Source organism: Clinocottus analis, unplaced genomic scaffold, assembly GCF_023055335.1.
Source record: "Clinocottus analis isolate CAN_PGR_092001 unplaced genomic scaffold, fCliAna1.0.p SCAF_7, whole genome shotgun sequence".
Taxonomy (NCBI): Eukaryota; Metazoa; Chordata; class Actinopteri; order Perciformes; family Cottidae; genus Clinocottus; species Clinocottus analis.
Window position 1 is genome coordinate 5,661,114 of NW_027176229.1, and position 17,902 is coordinate 5,679,015.

General features: G+C 43.4%; 1 protein-coding gene across 2 annotated transcripts; it reads left to right on the forward strand.

Annotated features, from left to right (window-relative positions):
* The first annotated feature begins 3,596 nt into the window (after positions 1-3,596).
* On the forward strand, positions 3,597-17,018 carry prodhb (proline dehydrogenase (oxidase) 1b). Of its 2 annotated transcripts, none has more exons than XM_068566716.1 (14): positions 3,597-4,096; positions 5,019-5,227; positions 7,658-7,692; positions 7,774-7,923; positions 9,020-9,084; positions 9,180-9,296; positions 9,421-9,494; positions 9,746-9,827; positions 10,445-10,537; positions 11,694-11,840; positions 13,426-13,601; positions 14,488-14,586; positions 14,705-14,793; positions 15,789-17,018. In XM_068566716.1, the coding sequence occupies exons 1-14, from the start codon at positions 3,704-3,706 to the stop codon at positions 15,977-15,979; spliced, it is 1,920 nt and encodes a 639-aa protein (XP_068422817.1). In that variant the 5' UTR covers positions 3,597-3,703; the 3' UTR covers positions 15,980-17,018. The 2 variants fall into 2 exon arrangements, with proteins under 2 accessions (XP_068422817.1, XP_068422818.1); XM_068566717.1 differs by lacking the exon at positions 15,789-17,018 and adding an exon at positions 14,940-15,581 and having other exon boundaries at positions 3,598-4,096.
* The last annotated feature ends 884 nt before the right edge of the window (positions 17,019-17,902 follow it).

Consider the following 17,902-nt stretch of genomic DNA (forward strand, 5'->3'; position numbering starts at 1 on the left):
TGTGTTTCCCTTTCATTGTGACATCAAGAATGTTTCAACTCCCCTTTTGCCGAGAAATTCAATAGATGCTCTCTAACTGATTCAGAAATCCATTTTTCTGCATCAGTGATGAAAGCATCGGCTTCAAGTCAGGGGAAAAAAAAAAAAACATAATGGAAAAAAAGTGGAAAAGTGGAAAGTTCACCCGAATGAATGTTGAATACTGTGAGGAGGGCGAAATGAAAAACATGTAGAGCAGTGGAGGCCACGCTATTTACATTATACTGGAAACTTCCCAAAGCACTAAAGGCTATATGTTTCGGGTGAACGGTGATTTATTGCTCAGTGAAGCAACGGACAACCTATGAGATGACAGCACACCTATTGAAAAGCAGCTCATGATACATTTAATTGCAACCGCAGCGCGTGGCTTTCAGACGCAAAACACTTTGACGACGATGTTCCAAGAAGCAACAAAAGGCACAATACTAACATGGTTTCTCATCAAACAATATTTCACGGCATAAAATGAGGCCCTCTGGAACACATTTGCTCGATATATCCGCAGACATCATGTACAACAAGTTTGAATGCTGCAAGTCAGCAATTGTGGACCCTGGGTTTGTTTTTTCCTCCAGAGATGCTTTTTGGATCCCTTAACGTTTGAGAGAGAGAGAGAGAGAGAGAGAGAGAGAGAGAGAGAGAGAGAGAGAGAGAGAGAGAGAGAGAGAGAGAGAGAGATATGTCTGAATATGTGGATACCTAGAATATAATTCTCTGACTTTCTTTGGAAATAACTGTCCAACAACCTGTGCTCCTTTTTAAACATTTCATAAACTTCACACTCGTAACAGGCGTAACATCTAAAAGTGCATCCTCAAACCACACGTGTGTTATCAAACTGTGCCACGAATACTGTGGCGGTCAACGAGAGCGCCCCCTAGTATACGCACACTCCTGTTCCAGATGTGCACATCTGTAGAGCTCCTTTAAGCAATGGACTCCTCCTCCTGCTCCTGCTGCTGCTGTACGGCGGACTGGGAACACGTTATGTGTCGAAAAGAAAGAGTTATGTCCCCAATGTGGGAACAAGAATGCTTGATATTAAAGTTCAGAGAATCAAGCCAGAGGTTGAGTTCAAATGTTGACTGATTTATTCCACTTTAGTGAAAACCGCTATGTGCATTCGGCCAACACTGCAAAAAATGTCAATGTGTTTGTATCTTCTGTTTTTAGTGTGCTCAGTTTCAAAACATTCTTTTTAAAATAAACTTAAATATACGTTAGGAATTAGTCGATACGAGTTTTTAGTTTATAGTGCACTTTTAACCCCTCACTTTTGGGCTTTTTCTTTGAAAGAAAGTCGCACCCTGAAGTAAACAGAACGAGGCAAAAGATGTCACGAGAGAAACTTCCCAAACGAGCTGATTTGCGTGAACAGCCAGCGGTTCAAAAGCTAAACTTTCTTCTGCGCGGATGCTTACCCAGGTGCTTTGCAAACATTCCTTCCTTTGGGATTGAGCTCTTGGCTGAAAGTGGAGCAAACGAAGAGACAAGCCACCGCAACAACAGCAAAAGAGTTCTTCACTTCCATTGTACAGGCAGCAGCATCCTTCTAGACGCCGTTTCCACTCCGCATTCCGCTTCTCCGAAAGGCGACGATGATGTCTTTTCACTGCTTTTTAAACACTCCGGTTGGTTTTACGCACATAATCCAGATGTGTCTGCTCGGTAAATATCAAACCCTTGTCCCCAAACAAAAGGAAAGGTGATTGAACAAACTCTTGCAACCACCTACGCCATCGAGAAACTCAGAAGCTGAAGAAGAAAAAAAAAAAAGTGACCAGCGACAGCAATCCCAAGCCAAAAGTTGGAAATAAGTCAGAAAAATAAAACTTGAAAATCACAGTATTCTTGGTGAACGCAGTTCTCTTGCAGTGCGCAGTTTATTCCAAAGTTACTAAAAGCAAAGTCCGTTGGTCCAGACTCATAATGAAGTTTAAAAAAAAAAAAATCCAAAACAATGCTCTCAACGTGTCGATATGATGATATTCTGAAAAAAAAGTAACATTACGGCGAATCAGCTGCCTTTCCGTGTGTTCCTGTCTGAGGAGACGCGCTTAATCCCTAACTTGTGTCCTCTCTTGCGCTCTCAGGAGTGGCAGGAGGGAAATTCCTGATTTGTTACTCTATCTTTGGCTTTGTGCGCCATGCGTGCGCCACCAAATTTACATAGGCCTGTGTGTGCAACCGGGTCCGTTTCAGTGGCCTGGGTTCAAACTGTGTCTAGTGGCGGGATGAGATATTTTGATGAACAAAACAGTTTACGTGGGCGATAAGGAAAAGTAAAGCACTTTTTGATCCATACAATTACAAATACTGTCATTATCACCAGTTGCGTAATTTTAGCATCTGTGAATGGTCACATTTAAAATGGACTAATATGTATTATATTTGCAGTAAACTAATTGAACAAACCATTTCAGGACGTTTTTAATTGATGCACAAGGAGAGTGTGCCTTTGTGTGTGTGTGTGTGTGTGTGTGTGTGTGTGTGTGTGTGTGTGTGTGTGTGTGTGTGTGTGTGTGTTGGAGGGGGCAGCAGTGTAATAACTATGTTAGACAATAGCTCCCCCATCTGTTAACACCAACGAAGTTATTTTGGCATATGGCACCTCCTGCACAAAGTGCAAGGTTCTTTTGACCAGTTGAAGCTAATTAGCAGGGAGGGAGAATATATTTTTTAAATCTGATGCAGCACAACATCCAGTCCAATGCCTCTCTGGCACAGTGCATGTCCATGGAGTATCATTACAACTGAGGCCATTTTGAGGGGTTTTAGGACCAACATGAAGGTATGAATCACCTATTAGCTCATGGGCATAATACCCACTGCCACACACACACACACACACACACACACACACACACACACACACACACACAAATGTGTGTATGTGTGTATATATATATATATATATATATATATATATATATATATATATATATATATATATATATATATATATATATATATATATAGCAATGGCATAATGGATAAACACTCCACTTCAAGTAAAAGAATAGCACTTCACAAAGTAAAAGTGGTAAAAGTAAAAACATATTTTATTCAGCCAAATGTATTTTACAAGAGCATCTCTCAGAACATACTTCTGCACTAATGTACCCCGTGTGATGGTGGGAATAATACAGTATGTAGTGTAGTCTCTGTTGTGTTTTTCTAGTTTATTTAATGATGCATGCTCTCTTTGGTTTTAGTGGTGCATGTATCTTCACTGCTGTAACACATGATCCTTTTGTTAGCAGCGAGTCGAGGTAGAGCTACAGCCCTATATACAGTATTGTTTTTTAATGGTGGCTATATTTCGAATTTGCAAATTAACCGGTAACTACTTGCATATGGAGTATATCCTTAAGGAGTAAAGCAAATAACTAACTTGTGTTGTAGTGCAGTAGTACATATATAAAACACCCCTAATTGCACCGAGGACTAAAGGACATGTATGATGTCACACCCGTACAACACGTTTGGGGAGTGAAAAAAACAACTCCTGCGTCACAGGCCATCGCCACCAACCGAAACGAGTGACGCGCGCGTGCTTCTGCTCCCTGATCTGTTGACATTGTCGCGTGCGCCGCTCGCTCCGGCAGCTGGTCCGCTGCGTACCTCCGCCGCATCGCCGACGTCGACCTCCTCCAGGCTGATGTTCACCGCCCAAGCCGGGGCGGCTCTCGCGCGGGCCGCGGCGGACCGTCCCTTCAAGCGGCTTCACCTCAGCCGAAGACTCCTGTCCTCGACCTCCTCGACCCAGCCGCGGCCGCGCGAGGACGTGAGCGGCGGCGGCGGCGGCGGCGGCGGCGGCGCTGAACGTGACTCGGCGACGTTTCCCGGACCGCCGGGGAGAGGAGGGAGAGACGGGACCGACGCCGCCGCCTCCTTCTCCTCCTCTTCCTCCTCCACCGCCGCTAATGAGCTCTCCGTAGACTTTGACCAGACACAGAGGGCATATAAGAGCAAAGACTCGTTAGAGCTGCTCAGAAGTTTGGTGGTTTTCAAACTCTGCTCCTATGACTTCCTGGTTGACAAGAACACAGAGGTAACTCGGCCATTCAACCACTTTATGCGAGTCGTTTAATGTGACTAACTACATGTCCACAGCATCTTTAAATATGGAAGTGTTTACCCGGTGCACCCGGTTCCCTTTCATGTGACATGTTTATATATGAAGGTACGAGTCTCCAAAAACAGAGGCACGAGACGCCAGAACAATGTGTCCGTTCAGCTATACATCACTGTGATGTAGAGCAGTGGGCACAGATGTGTTGTTCGCCTTTTCTATACATATTTGAGAGAGTTTTTTTTGTTGACAGCGAGCGGGAAGGCCACACAAGACAAAACAAAACTTCAGTTGCTAACATGTATGCAACTTTTGACACGATAAACCTTTCATGTGTGCGCCTCAGGTGAGCTCCATGGTAACGCCCACTTCTCAAGTTACAACCTGTTCTTTTCCCAAGCATGCAACCTCTCTGCAGTCCCTGTTACATCATGTGAATGTCCATCTGGTGTTGTTAAGACACAGTATGTAAACTAATTTGCCATAAGACAATTATAAATATTTATATGCGTGTATGTTTATGGACAGGAAAAGACTTGCATCGTTGCATGTTCATTCCTTCCACACTCGTCACGTCTACATGTGATCAATGGAGAGCTTTGCTGTGGTTTCTGAAAGCAAGTAGCGACGCAGCATGTTAAGTAGTCGTAATGTATTCTGGCGAAACTGATTTACAGCTGTTTCATTTTAATATGTTGTCCCTGTTTTAGTGTCGTGTGCAGTTGTCTTCCCCTTAGAAGGGTTAGGACGTGATTGAAAGTCCTCTGCTTAGTCGCTCAGTAGAACCTGTTGCTTTCAACACCGGCCCGATACACACATACATCATTAGCATCTTATATACAAATATATGATGTATAAAAATCACGACCCTGTTACAAACGTTCTCTCCCTTTCTGCTCAGATAATGAACCTAGGTAAGAAGATCCTGGGCCAGCGAGCCTTCGACCAACTCATGAAGATGACATTTTACGGCCAGTTTGTCGCCGGTGAGGACCACGTGGCCATCCGGCCGCTGATCCAGAAGAATCAGGCCTTTGGCGTCGGCTCCGTCCTGGACTACAGCGTGGAGGAAGACATCAGCCAGGAGGAGGCCGAACAGAAAGAGATGGAGTATGAAAGCCACACATTTTAGGAGATGTTGCATGCAACTACATATGTTTTTGAGTCTAATCTAGTCTTATCGGTGATCAAATGTGTGTTTTTCAGAATTTGATTAGATGTCAACAGTTGGTATCAAAAGAGGAATCATTTGGGTACAAAAGTACAATCAGTACAGTTATATCAACATTCAAATTGGCCATGGATCTTGTCCCATTTGAATTCTCGAAAGTAAACTGACCTCCACTCAGAGGGCTTAACAGTATTTTCCACTTGCTTGATGTCAAATATAGATTCATGTTAATACGCCTCACAACCAGGAAGTAAACAAGACGCTCGTCACAGCATGATTTGCTGGCTCAGTCGCGGCCCCTCCTTCTGGATTGGCCGGCTGGAGAGTGTTTCTCGCTCGGCAGGAATCCCGTCACATGGGTAGCAGCACAAGGCGGTGGCCATTTGTGAGCTGATGTTGACTTGGATGACAGTTCCGACCTTATGCAAAGCCGTGTCTCTGGTTAGAGGCATGCGGCGACGTTACTTGATAAGTTGTAGCTCTGGGCGCTCATGCATTATGAGTAATTAGGACATCTCATAGTCCAAAATAAATTATGGACTCTTTTGGCCCATTTAGGATTCGCTTCAACGTCAAATTAGTAAATGGAAACCAAAAATATTTGGAGCCTTTTTTTTATTAAATTGAAGCGAAGAAGACAAATGCACCCGTCAGTTTTACTCAGCATGAAGGTGATAATCAGCCTAAAAGGGCAAATCTCTTTTATTTTAATTTTAAGACTGACCTTTTTTTTTTATCTCACACAACATATGTAGATTCTTGAAGGTCAGACATAGTGAATAAACAAGCGGTATGTTTATGCTTGAATCTGTTGACGTAAAGTGACTGCTGACTGCAACGTCAGCTTGTGTAAAGACAATGTCTTCTTGTTTTATCGCTTCTTATCACATTCTGACAGGAGACGAAGCTACCAGGCACATGGCTTTTCACACCTCTCTTGTGTTTCAAGCCAGTGTATGTTTTTTCTTTTAATACCATAGCACTAGTTAGAAGATATCACTACACACAGCTTTGATTTACTTTGTCTTGGGGATGTCTGCTTGAAAAACATCAAAAGAAGTATCAAATCTCAGCCTCGAAAGCTTTTGTTAGGTGAACATACACCTTCAAACGGAGAAGCAGGAGGACAAGATACTTTAAGCCAGCTTGATCTCAGACAGCCGGGTTTGACAGGCACTCCCAATGATCTGTCAAGATAGCAGCAACAACAACATTACTTCCTTCCAACAGAAAGAAGGAACCGGGAACAGAGGCCTGGCGCGATGTTGATACTGAGAATGCCAGGCTTCAGCTTTGTCGGCCATTTAGACTTAAAATACATTTTACAGTTTATATTTCATTAATACAGGCTTTTTGAAGGGCGGTACTGACTTTATTGTAATGAAGCTACCATAAAACAATAAATCATATTAAAATATCCCTTTTCATGACAACATTTTACCACTAATCAGTGCTTCGAGCTCAGTTTTATTTTTTTGGCACTGTAACAGAATTTAAATCCTGGCACAGTTAAAGCCTCAACTGGAACCAGTACTGACAACAGGGTTTTATTATCCAGCTACTCGCTGCTGCGTAAAACTCTGAGATTGTTTTCTATCTGGAAGGCTGCATTAAAATGAATCTTGTGATTATTATATTTTTTTTAACCGAGTAACTGGTCATTTACGTCGGACACCAATGAAGAAATGTCCATCAGAAGTGCCAAGAGCCTAAGTGGATATTTTATGGTAATTAGTTTTATCCGGCCAAAACATTTGATTTACAATTATATAAAACAAAGAAAATTATCAGAAAATCATCACTTTTTCAGAGGCGTTTTCCTTAATAAATGAAATGAATTATTTTTTTAAATGAACATAAAGAAAACAAGTGCCTTTAGCTAAATGTGTGTAAGACATTGTCTGCCAATGGATTCCACTGAAGTTAAATCCAGATTTTTTTTTGTCAGCCAAATGGCAAGTCATGTCAAAAGATAACACCCCTCCGTTTCCTGGCTTTGAATCCCATCGACGTCTTTAATGTCGAGCATGCCGAGTGTTCAGTCATCCATTTGGTTACATGAGCTCCCCAGTTCCCTGTGATGGAGAGGGGATGGGGGAGGGAGGGATAGGTCAAGTGGGGTGTGATGCTACAAACTGCCCTCTCTGGAGGGTCAGCATGCTGACAGCAGGACAGTTCAGCATATATAGGGTCACTAAACACAATGTCACCCTCTGGCATGCCGTTGCCACAGGGACAAAATGTTCCCAATTTAAACCACCTCAAAAATAAGACATTTGCTGTATTTCTGCTCTAACTTATTAAAAAATAACTGCCCAAAAACATGGCAAATTAACTAAGTTCATCCTTTTGTATTCCTTCTAATTTAGCTCATGTGTATCCGCTGCAGAGAAAGAGAGCATAGGTAAGACGCCTTGTTTTTGTGCTCATTTGCGTATGATGTAATTAGCTGTAAGACGCATGCAGATTTGTTGTCGTCCCCCAGGGGAGGACCACAGAGAGAAGAAATACAAAGCACACAAACAGTTCAGCGATCGTCGCGGCGGTGTGACTGGAGCCCGCACGTATTTCTACGCCGACGAGGCCAAATGTGACCAGCATATGGAGACTTTCATCAAATGTATCAAAGCATCTGGTACGTCAATACAATCAAAACAGCAACATGTATGTCGACTTCACAAGATGCTGGGTTTCTGTTAAAGCTGTAAACTCTATTCTGGCTCATGTATATTTACTATACAGTTTATATAATACATTCATTCATTTACATTACTCACATGCAGCGTCTTTAAAGAGTCTTTAAAGCCGAGATGACATAACAAAAAGCACTTTTAAGCCTTTTCCATTGCAGCACTGGTCGTTTGGTCGACCTATTTAAAAATATCTGCAACAAATAAATATGATCATATCAAAAAGATCAAAATACAATAATGTTTTCTTCCTGTAAAACAACATATAAATGTTTCTTACCTAAACTAACATCTAAACAAGTTCAACTCATTATATCACAACATCCATCTATATGTCAATCTGCAACCTTTAGTGAAGGGAGGTGTGTTTGTGTGTGTGTGTGTGTGTGTGTGTGTGTGTGTGTGTGTGTGTGTATGTGTCTGTACATATAGAAGTGGACGTAGTCATCGTTGGTTTGTGGACTGCTGTTATAAAGTCTCCGTTTTGCCGTCACTATCTTGGCTTTTTGCATTTGATGAACATAAATTAACATGTTTGTAATGTGGAGGAACGACGAAGTGACACCCGGATACAGTAGAGACCTGTCAATCACACGTAGCCTGCCTAAAAAGACCCACCTCTTAAAACTCCATCAAAAGCAAAGAAGTTAATTCAAATACCTCTTAAGTGTACAGAGCTCAAATATTCAGTTTCACTGAACACGTCACAGTACAGCTAAAGACGCTCTGGCTTCGTTTCATTTGAAATTGAAGCATTCATTTACATTCATTTCATTTAGATGACGCTTTTATCCAAAGCGATTTACATGTTCCTCTATACACCGTAGTGGACACAGCAACGGGGAGCAATTCTGGGTTAAGTGTCTTGCTCAAGGACACATCGACATGGATTAGCAGGGCCAGCGCTTGGACTAGCGACCCTCTGATTGAAAGACTGGAATGATAACCACTGAGCCGCAGTCGACCCTATCATAATGTTCATCATTTTTACCTTTACACCATTTGATGTCTTTAAAAAATTCACGCATTTTCAACTTCTAGGTGGGAGTTCAATGGACGGGTTTTCTGCCATCAAAATGACTGCTTTAGGACGGCCTCAGTTTCTGGTAGGTACTACAGGAGGATGAAAAGGTCAGCACACTAGTTTAGCTAATACCCATGTGGTAGTGGAATGACATTTATTTTCCTTTTTTTATTATAGCTCCAGTTCTCAGAGGTCCTGGTGAAATGGCGGCAATTTTTCACCTTCCTGGCATCACAGCAGGGGGAAGAGGACGCTGAGGCCTTAGAGCAGAGGCTGGAGCTGAAACCACTGCAGGTGGAGTGGTTTTTCTCATCTTTTAAATCCACTGTTGTAGATCATCTTCAGGTTCCCAGTTCACACGATAGGAAGAAATTGCAACACAATGTGCTTTGCAGTTAAGATCTTTATGTTCATCCAGGAGTTCTTGACTAAACTGGGTGCAAAGGGTGACCTGTATGGCTGGTTCACTGGAAATAAAGAGGAATGTACAGGGTAAGCATGAACAAAAATGAATAGGAAATATCCGTGGAACAAAGTCACGCACAGACAATATACTTTATTATTTTCAAGGCCATTTACAAGACAAATACTTCTGTGAAAAAGACTATTGTGTTGCTTTTTGGAGTATATATAATTTACCACCTCATTTAAAAAAAAGGAGAAACGTTTATAACTTATAATATAATCACTAATACACTGTCACCATAACATACATGACACCTTTCTACTTTCTGCCTCGACAGAACCATAGACGTGCTCGACTGGAACAGCCTGATAGACGACAGGAAGAAGATATCGGACCTGCTGGTTGTCCCAAATGTAGAAGTCAGTACCATGAAACACTGATAGAGATACTGACTATGAATGTGTGCAGTTAAAACCCATCCATCCATTATCCGAACCGCTTATCCTGTTTAGGGTCGCGGGCCGCTGGAGCCGATCCCAGCTGTCATTGGGCGAAGGCAGGGTTCACCCTGGACAAGTCACCAGTCTATCGCAGAGAAAAACACAATACATTTTAAAATATTTAACTTTTTTTATTCCTTGCTGTCAAGTTGCACTGAAAATACATGTTTGTGTATTCAGTTGACATTTTCCAGTATTTAAATAGTTAGTTGTGCTCCTTTTTCCATAACTACACCTTGAACCTAACACAATCAGATGTACCAATTACAGCTATTAATCAGCCCACAAACTTACCATTGCAGATTAATTTAGGGTTACACCGTATTTGGACTAAATGTATCCTCAACAGTCTCCGTTTTTTAAAAACTGGGATAAATCAGAGTGTGGATCACTTGGTTTCGAGCTGCCTCGTTTTAATTGCGTGTCTTCAAAATTCTCGCAAGTTTATGACTTAGTGGGAAGCACCAATCGGGGGTCACGCTGTGTGATACTTGGTTCATTCGCGTCTCACTGACTCTCCTGGGCCGTTTCATCAGCTAGGTGAGCTGGAGCCGCTGCTGAAGGCGTTCACTTCGGAGGAGGAGAAGCAAATGAAGAGGATGTTACAGCGCATGGACATCCTGGTCAAGGTGAACCTCACAATAACCACAAAGAGCAGCAGCTGATCAAGCTGTGCCTTCTCATTTTGTGTGGGTGTAGCATCCGACGGTACATAATTTGTTTTTCATGCTTCTACAGTACACAAGGTTACTAATGTGAATATATTTTTTCAGTGTGTACATACGTGTCGGTAGATAGTGGGTAAAAGCCGTACAGTATTAAGGGTGGTGTTTTAATATAATGACCGAGGCCACTGCCGTTCTGCGAGCCAAGGGGTCTGCAACCCGCGGCTCCTTCGCACCTCTGCTACGGCTCCCTGAGGCTTAGAGAAAAAATAATAATAACGTTTTTTTTTTAAAGGGAACTGATATGCTCTTTTGTTTGAATTACAACAAAACATTTAATGTTGAAAGACTCTTCTAGAACAAGCACCACAGCATCTGATCAACAGTATCAAGCAGCAGATGAGTGAAGAAGAGCAATTCCTCAATTGCTGCAGCAAACTGAGTAAAGTAAATATAGTTACAGGAAGTGGATCAAGTCTCCAAACTCAACTACTGCTGCTAGTTCTGTGGCAGCTCACGAGAAGGAGACGCGTCCGCTAGTAGAAACGGGCCCGTCCGGCGAATTGTCTCTTTGGATAGGAAAGGTTGCTAAAGCACAATTGCAAATATTCTGCATTATTTGTATTCAATGAGTCACAATGCGTTCGCAACTGGAGGAGAACCCACCAGCAGGGACACAACGGGGGAAGTTTTAGAAACTGTTGTTGTAACTTTAAGTAGAAGGGGAAGGCCGGTGCTGTGGTTGCGTTGAGGCAGCAGGGCGGGGAATACGCCGAGGTGAAGGACGACGATGAGTGTGGCAGGAGGGAACGATGGAGAGCAGTTGCATGCGTGATAATGTGAGCGACAGGCTCGAGATGCAGAGAGAGTCGTTATGTGAGGCGTATAAACTCAGACCGAAATTCAAAACCATCAACGCATGAGGATTTTGACTCTGGGACGACCAGTAAGGGCAAAGCCACGCCCACACACACACGCCCAGGAAACAAAGAACACCGGGGGACAGTTCAAACACCACGTATCTGTAGACAGAAAGTTAGCAATCAGTCATTTCATAAAAGATGCTTTCGTTAATACAACTAATATATATATATACTAAATACATTTCCTTTTTTCCCAGCATGCCATTGAGAATGGTGTTCGCCTGATGGTGGATGCAGAGCAAACCTACTTCCAGCCGGCTATCAGCAGACTGACATTAGAGATGCAAAGGCTCTACAACAAAGAAAAGCCTGTCATCTTCAACACCTACCAATGTTATCTGCAGGTCAGGAACTGACAAAAAACACACACACGCACCGGCGATTGAAATGTGTAAATGATGTCGGCACAGTTATAAATCTCCTGATGGAGCGTGCCGCTGTGACGAATCGTGTAACTCCAAATGTCAACATGTAAAGAGATTACCGTGAGTCAGCTGTGTTGGGGATGAAGCGGAGACGTGGCCAAGAAGAGGATCATATTGAAGGGAATTTCGGGGCTTTAATTTTGATTCTTCAGCAAATACACCATTTTAAATGAGAAGACGCTTTTTTTTTCATGAGATTACCTTTTTTTTCACCCTATTATTCTATCAAACGATTGTACCGTAGGCTTACTTTATTGTCAACTACAACGTACGGTGTCGTGAGGTAACGAGAACAACTTGTCGGATAAAATATATCTATCTAGATTATTGTTGCTTTACGTAAAAATACACCACTACTTTGTTACCAATGTTTCCATAACTCCATAATTTGAGCAAGGTCTCAAATATGTGTTTTTTGCCACGAGTCATTAATACGGGAACACGTTCATGAACAGAAGCGAGCGTAACGCTGTTTTGGACTGGTAGGGAAAGTGACGTAGAGCCATACTGATGTTTTTTAGGAGATATTTCTGGCTCGGTTGCTCATATTTTCCCGAGCTTTGCTTGCAGGCAGCCATGGTGTCTGGTTGCTTGACAACATGACTATCACAAATAGTTCACTGATGCTTTACAAACAGGAAGACTTAAGAATCTACATGAGTCAATATTTGCCGCAAGTCAAACAAAGGTTGAACATCCTGTAAGCAATTAACCTTTGTTTCAAAATAGTACATTCAATAGTGTATTTCTCTCTTATCAGGGATTGTATGAAGGTGATAAAGTAGTCCATGAATAGAAGATATTAGTTAACAGTTAATTACAATCCCCCTCGGCATTGAGGAGCTCCGTATATACATTATGGTGTTTTGCTGCTAACACTTATTGAAATTTTTCTTCCTGTATATTTTGTTTGTATGCCCTTTGGCATTTCGGATACTGCAACAAGCAGCTGTTTATTTATATAGCGCCTTTTAAAAACTGAGTTTTCAAAGCAATAAAACGAGAGAGAGTTCGACAGTGAGGCCCCACAGAGCAAGACAAGCTGAGGTAAGACTATGAGGACCTGCGTCTCGTACGGTTCGCTCCCTCTCACAACACCACTGTGCTGCAGCCGGCCCGTCTCTGTGCTCGTCTCTGACCTCTGTCTCGGCGACAGTGCTGCTGTTTGCATAATGTTGACGGTTATATTTTTGTGGATTGGACAGTGGGGATTGTTTGGGTGCGTGCTGATAATACAAATGCAGTGCATCAGTATGAGGTCAACTAGGATAGCTTAGGTAGAATAGGTAGACCCACATAGGATGTAAGAAAACTGATCGAGCTGTATTGTGCTGTCCCACATCATGTGGCTCTGTAACAGTTGACGAGTTAGGTCTGCAGTAGTTGGCAAAAGTGGTGTTTTCTCTGCTCAGCTCAATATTGAAAATACATTTTCTATCTAAACTTGAAGGACTTGATTTTGATTGATCTTTACTGAAGGTGGGAATCTCCTTTTGTTTTGCAGGAGGCCTATGACAACGTCACCATGGACGTGGAATTGTCTCGCCGTGAGGGTTGGCACTTTGCTGCAAAGCTGGTGCGTGGGGCCTACATGTACCAGGAGCGGGAAAGGGCCCAAAACATTGGTTACGAGGACCCTATAAACCCAGATTACGAGTCCACCAATATAATGTACCACAGGTAAGAGCCAAGGCCCGATTCTTTGTTCATCAACCGCGGAAATTGAAAACCCAAATCTGCACCAGCAAAGATGATATCACTGTTTCAGCCGAGCCCAGCTGTGTCTGTCTGCTGCCTTTGCAAAGCAGGTTGGAGTTAAATGTGTTTTACACACTTTCCCATGAGGTTCAAAGATTAAAACCGGTCACCTTCGAGGCACAAACCTTCTGCAATGGACAGCACAGTTTATTTAAGAAGAAGTGGTCCTTCAATCAAGAGTATATGGGTTGAACCACTTGCGTCAGCAATCTTCCTCCCTGTTGAGTAATCCCAGTGCATGTTACAGAGTACCATCCAGCTGCAGGGCTGCCGTGTTGGAACAACTTTTCTGACACCCCCCACAGAAGATTAAGGCAATCTCAAAGAAATAACCCTGTGGAGATCAATATGTTTTTCACAAAAAGAGCTAAATTCACCCCAAGCGCTCAGTTTGAAGTAAACATCAACATGGGAGAGACACAAAATGTAGCTGATTCGCTACAGCACAGCGGGAGGTTGGATTTAAAAATATGCAGATGATTGTAAAGCACATGCAAAAAAAAAAAGAAAAGAAAAATACATTTATATTTATATATATTTCCACAGACACGCAGTCCACGAGCAGGAACCCAAAGTTGTCATGTAACACGCATCAAATCCTACTGTTGATGCCAATGAGAAATTCATTTGGACGAGCTAATAAACACGGTACACCACAACATGCTAACGATAAACCACAGAGACATTTAGTGGGAAAAACAATCAGTAGTAATCCCCACTTCACAGGTAACGGTTTACAATTCTGTCAAGGACAAAGCCGCCGTTGAATTGGCATCCTTTTGTGTTTCTACGTCTGTGTTTGTGTCAGGTGTCTGGACTATGTGCTGGATGAGATTGCCCTCACCAGAAACGCCAACGTTATGGTGGCTTCCCATAACGAGGACACAGTGAAACACACCTTGAAGAGGTACGCTTTTATACGTACACCACTGATTTACAATCTGTGCAAATTTGTTTCATTTGTAAGTCTCTCTCTCTCTCTCTCTCTCTCTCTCTCTCTCTCTCTCTCTCTCTCTCTCTCTCAGAATGAATGAGGTCGGTCTCTTAGCCAGAGAGAACAAGGTGTACTTCGGTCAACTCCTGGGCATGTGCGATCAGATCAGCTTCCCTCTGGGTGAGAAAAATCCCAGGCACACACAATCAACAATGACCTTACATAGGGAACCCAGTGGCTGCTATTTTGAGGTCAGCCGTGGCGGGATCTGTTTCCGCTGCCTTCCTCTGTAACTCTCAGCCGTGTCTCTTAAAAAACCCCTTCAGCTGCACATCTATACACCCGACAGGCCGCTCAGACCGAGCACACGCAGAAGTCTGTCTGCAGCCCCGCGAGGTGACACATGAACTGAGCGGCTGCAGTATTGACGATCTGTCTTAAGGAAGCGCCGCTGCCGGCTCGCACCACTTTGTTTGTCAGTCAAAGACAGACACGGAGGCGGCGGGCAGCTGTCTTTCAATGTGAGGCCCGAGTTGAAACGGCCTTGACCGGTATTGATGCAAACAGGCACACGTGTTTTCTCTGCGGGTTTTCTCAAAGGCCAAGGCAGCCAGCGCTCCAGACATAAAGCAGTTAAGTTGGAGTTGAGATCTTTATTATTTCCTTAAAAAGGTGCTTAATTCAGTTTTCCATCACATTGTTTCTGGATATTCTGTGGCACATGACGTTGTTTCCATGACTTTGGTTTTTATCTCGTCGTGTTTTGCAAGTAATTGCGGATTAGTTGAAAGGACATTTATTTCAATGAGTCAGCCCCGGCAAAACAGTCACAGTATGGGAGAAGCCTGACTGGCAGGCGGCAGAGGCTCCCCTAATTCAAATGCAGCAAACTGAGGGTGCCTGTGCAAACGCGGCAAACCTGCCTGATTAGAAGGTTTGCGGGCAATCGGTCGACGAGGGGAAGCCTGTTGAGACGGCGCCCACTGGTGACTGTGTCAGAAGATACAGTTTTCCGACTGAAAGCGTCGTCAGTCAATCCAAAAATCACAACAGCAAAAATCCCTCTGACGATGTTTGTACAGAAACAGAGGCACGTCCTAAATATCCCACCATCTTCATTCACGTCATGCCTTTTTTTTTCTTCCTTTCTTCTCTCGGTCCACCTCGACCGGCAGGCCAGGCCGGCTTCCCCGTCTATAAGTACGTCCCCTACGGGCCGGTGAACGAGGTGATGCCGTACCTGTCTCGGAGGGCCCAGGAGAACCGAGGCTTCATGAAGGGGGCCTTGAAGGAGAGGGAGCTGCTGTGGAAGGAGCTGAAACGCAGACTCGCCTCCGGGGAGCTTCTCCACAGACCGGCGTTCTGAAAACAGAAGAAGAAGAGACAAGAGAGTGTGTGTCAATGTGTCGAGTTCTTATTTTTATTTATTTTCTATCTCCTCCGGTTGACGGCTGCTGCTGCCGCGGCTGTCTGCTCTGTCTCTCGCTCTGTGCAGCTCTACCCTGTCCTGGACCTTTCATGCTGATGGACTCTCGTATTCTGTCTCTGCACGGTGGGGTTTTTCTCCTTTTCTGTTCCTCGCTGTTACACCTTCACCACCACCCCACCCCCCTCCATCCCTACCACCATCTTTTCTATTGTGTACTACACATGTCTTCTGTTTTTCTTTCCCTTATCCGCCTCTGCGTCCGTAAGCATTCCTCATTTTGTCTTCCCCGTTGTCTATAGAGCTCTGGTATCCATCAAGTGGGCATCTTTACTGCTCCAAAAGGACTCCCTAAAATGTCAACGAGACCGGGGCGGGCGTCTCGGTTTATCACCCTATTCATCTTGTAGAGGGACAACAATAATAAAAATAACGGTCTTGATTTAAACGGCAGTAAAGGAAACATAAATATTCCCCTCTTATATTACGTTTTTTTTCTTCTTTTTTCGGACTCTTGGACACGCGGCCCCCCGGAGAGGCTTCTCCTCTCTGCGTTCGTGTGTTTGAGGTGGCTCGTTTGAAAACGATGCCCGTTTTTATGAATCGCTGAGAGAAAGTACAGACGGCTCATCCCTCTTCTTCTCACAGCGCGATGCTTTTGTTATTGTGTGTTTACCGGAGGAAGCCGCATTCTCGGGCGTCACGGGAGAATGCGCGGCGGCGCTCAGTATTCAGCGGCTGAATCTCCTTTTAATACAGACGCCTGCAAGTCTGGCAGGTTGTTTCGCACCAGGGAATAATAAGTGAGAGGGCTGCCTTTTGGTCTCATTGCATGTTGATGGATTAATACTGCCGTTTGTATCTTTGGCAATGTAAATACATCTGAAGCAGGTAATTACATCTGTTGGTTTTACGCGTCTCACTTTACGAACCTGTGATATTTTCCTATGAATAAATATGCCTTGTGTGAATAGCAAAAGACTCCTATTCTTTTTTTGTCAAGAAGGGAACTGGGCGGTATCGACTGCAGCGCTGAAGCTGTTGTTTTGGGCGTACATTTTGTGACATCTTCTGCTTGGTTATTGATACACAATTAGTATTTGAGTCAGAGGGTAACCAAGCTTCATGATAATTATGGCCTTGTCATTTTATGGGAGCAGTCAGTGCTCTGTAGACCATCATTTAATTACCCATGATGCTCGGCTCAATACAGATCACAGAAATTGGATGCATTAATCGTTGCTCTGAAGAAACTTTAGTGGCTGTTAAGTTTTACTGAAGCGAAGCGCCACGGAGCTGTCACCGCTGCTGTATTCTATCGGTTTAATTAAGAATCAAGTCTACTTTTGATGTAAGATGTGCCTTTGGGTATACGTTCGCCAGCAAATCCCTTATTAAAGGGCATTGGAGTTTTCCTCGTTAGCTGCAGTCGCAGAGCTGATTTAGAGAACATTAGAAAGTGTTCAAGTTCCAAGTCAATCAAAACAAGCAGGGGCTCAGCTCAGCATCTTCTTTGGTATTTATCAAACACGTACCTCCGCTTCAAAGCACACAGGCATGTAATGAAGCCAGCAGGGGGGTTAATTTATTTTAATTTAAGGCAACGTAATGGATGTTGACATTGTATGAGGCGAAGACGTGAAGGATGGCGTTACACGTGACCGGTTTCTTTTTTTCTCGGCTCAACCGGTTTCACGCGGTTTGATGTCTTTTTTTTTTGTTTGGGCCGTGTCCTTGGGTTTGTGGTCAGCACAGCTGCATTGTGACGTGACCCTGATTTAAAAAACATTGTTCTCCAGGTCTAGAAATTTGATAAGATTTGGCTTTTGTGCTGCACAATGGATTGAGGGGCCCGCTGCCGCC

What these genes read in the sequence shown, in the direction of transcription:
- prodhb (XM_068566716.1), top strand. Translation starts at nt 3,704, where the DNA reads ATGTTCACCGCCCAAGCCGGGGCGGCTCTCGCGCGGGCCGCGGCGGAC. An exon ending in TGGAGCTGAAACCACTGCAG is followed by an intron (nt 9,297 to 9,420) that starts GTGGAGTGGTTT and finishes ATGTTCATCCAG; the next exon opens with GAGTTCTTGACTAAACTGGG. An exon ending in CCTACCAATGTTATCTGCAG is followed by an intron (nt 11,841 to 13,425) that starts GTCAGGAACTGA and finishes TTTGTTTTGCAG; the next exon opens with GAGGCCTATGACAACGTCAC.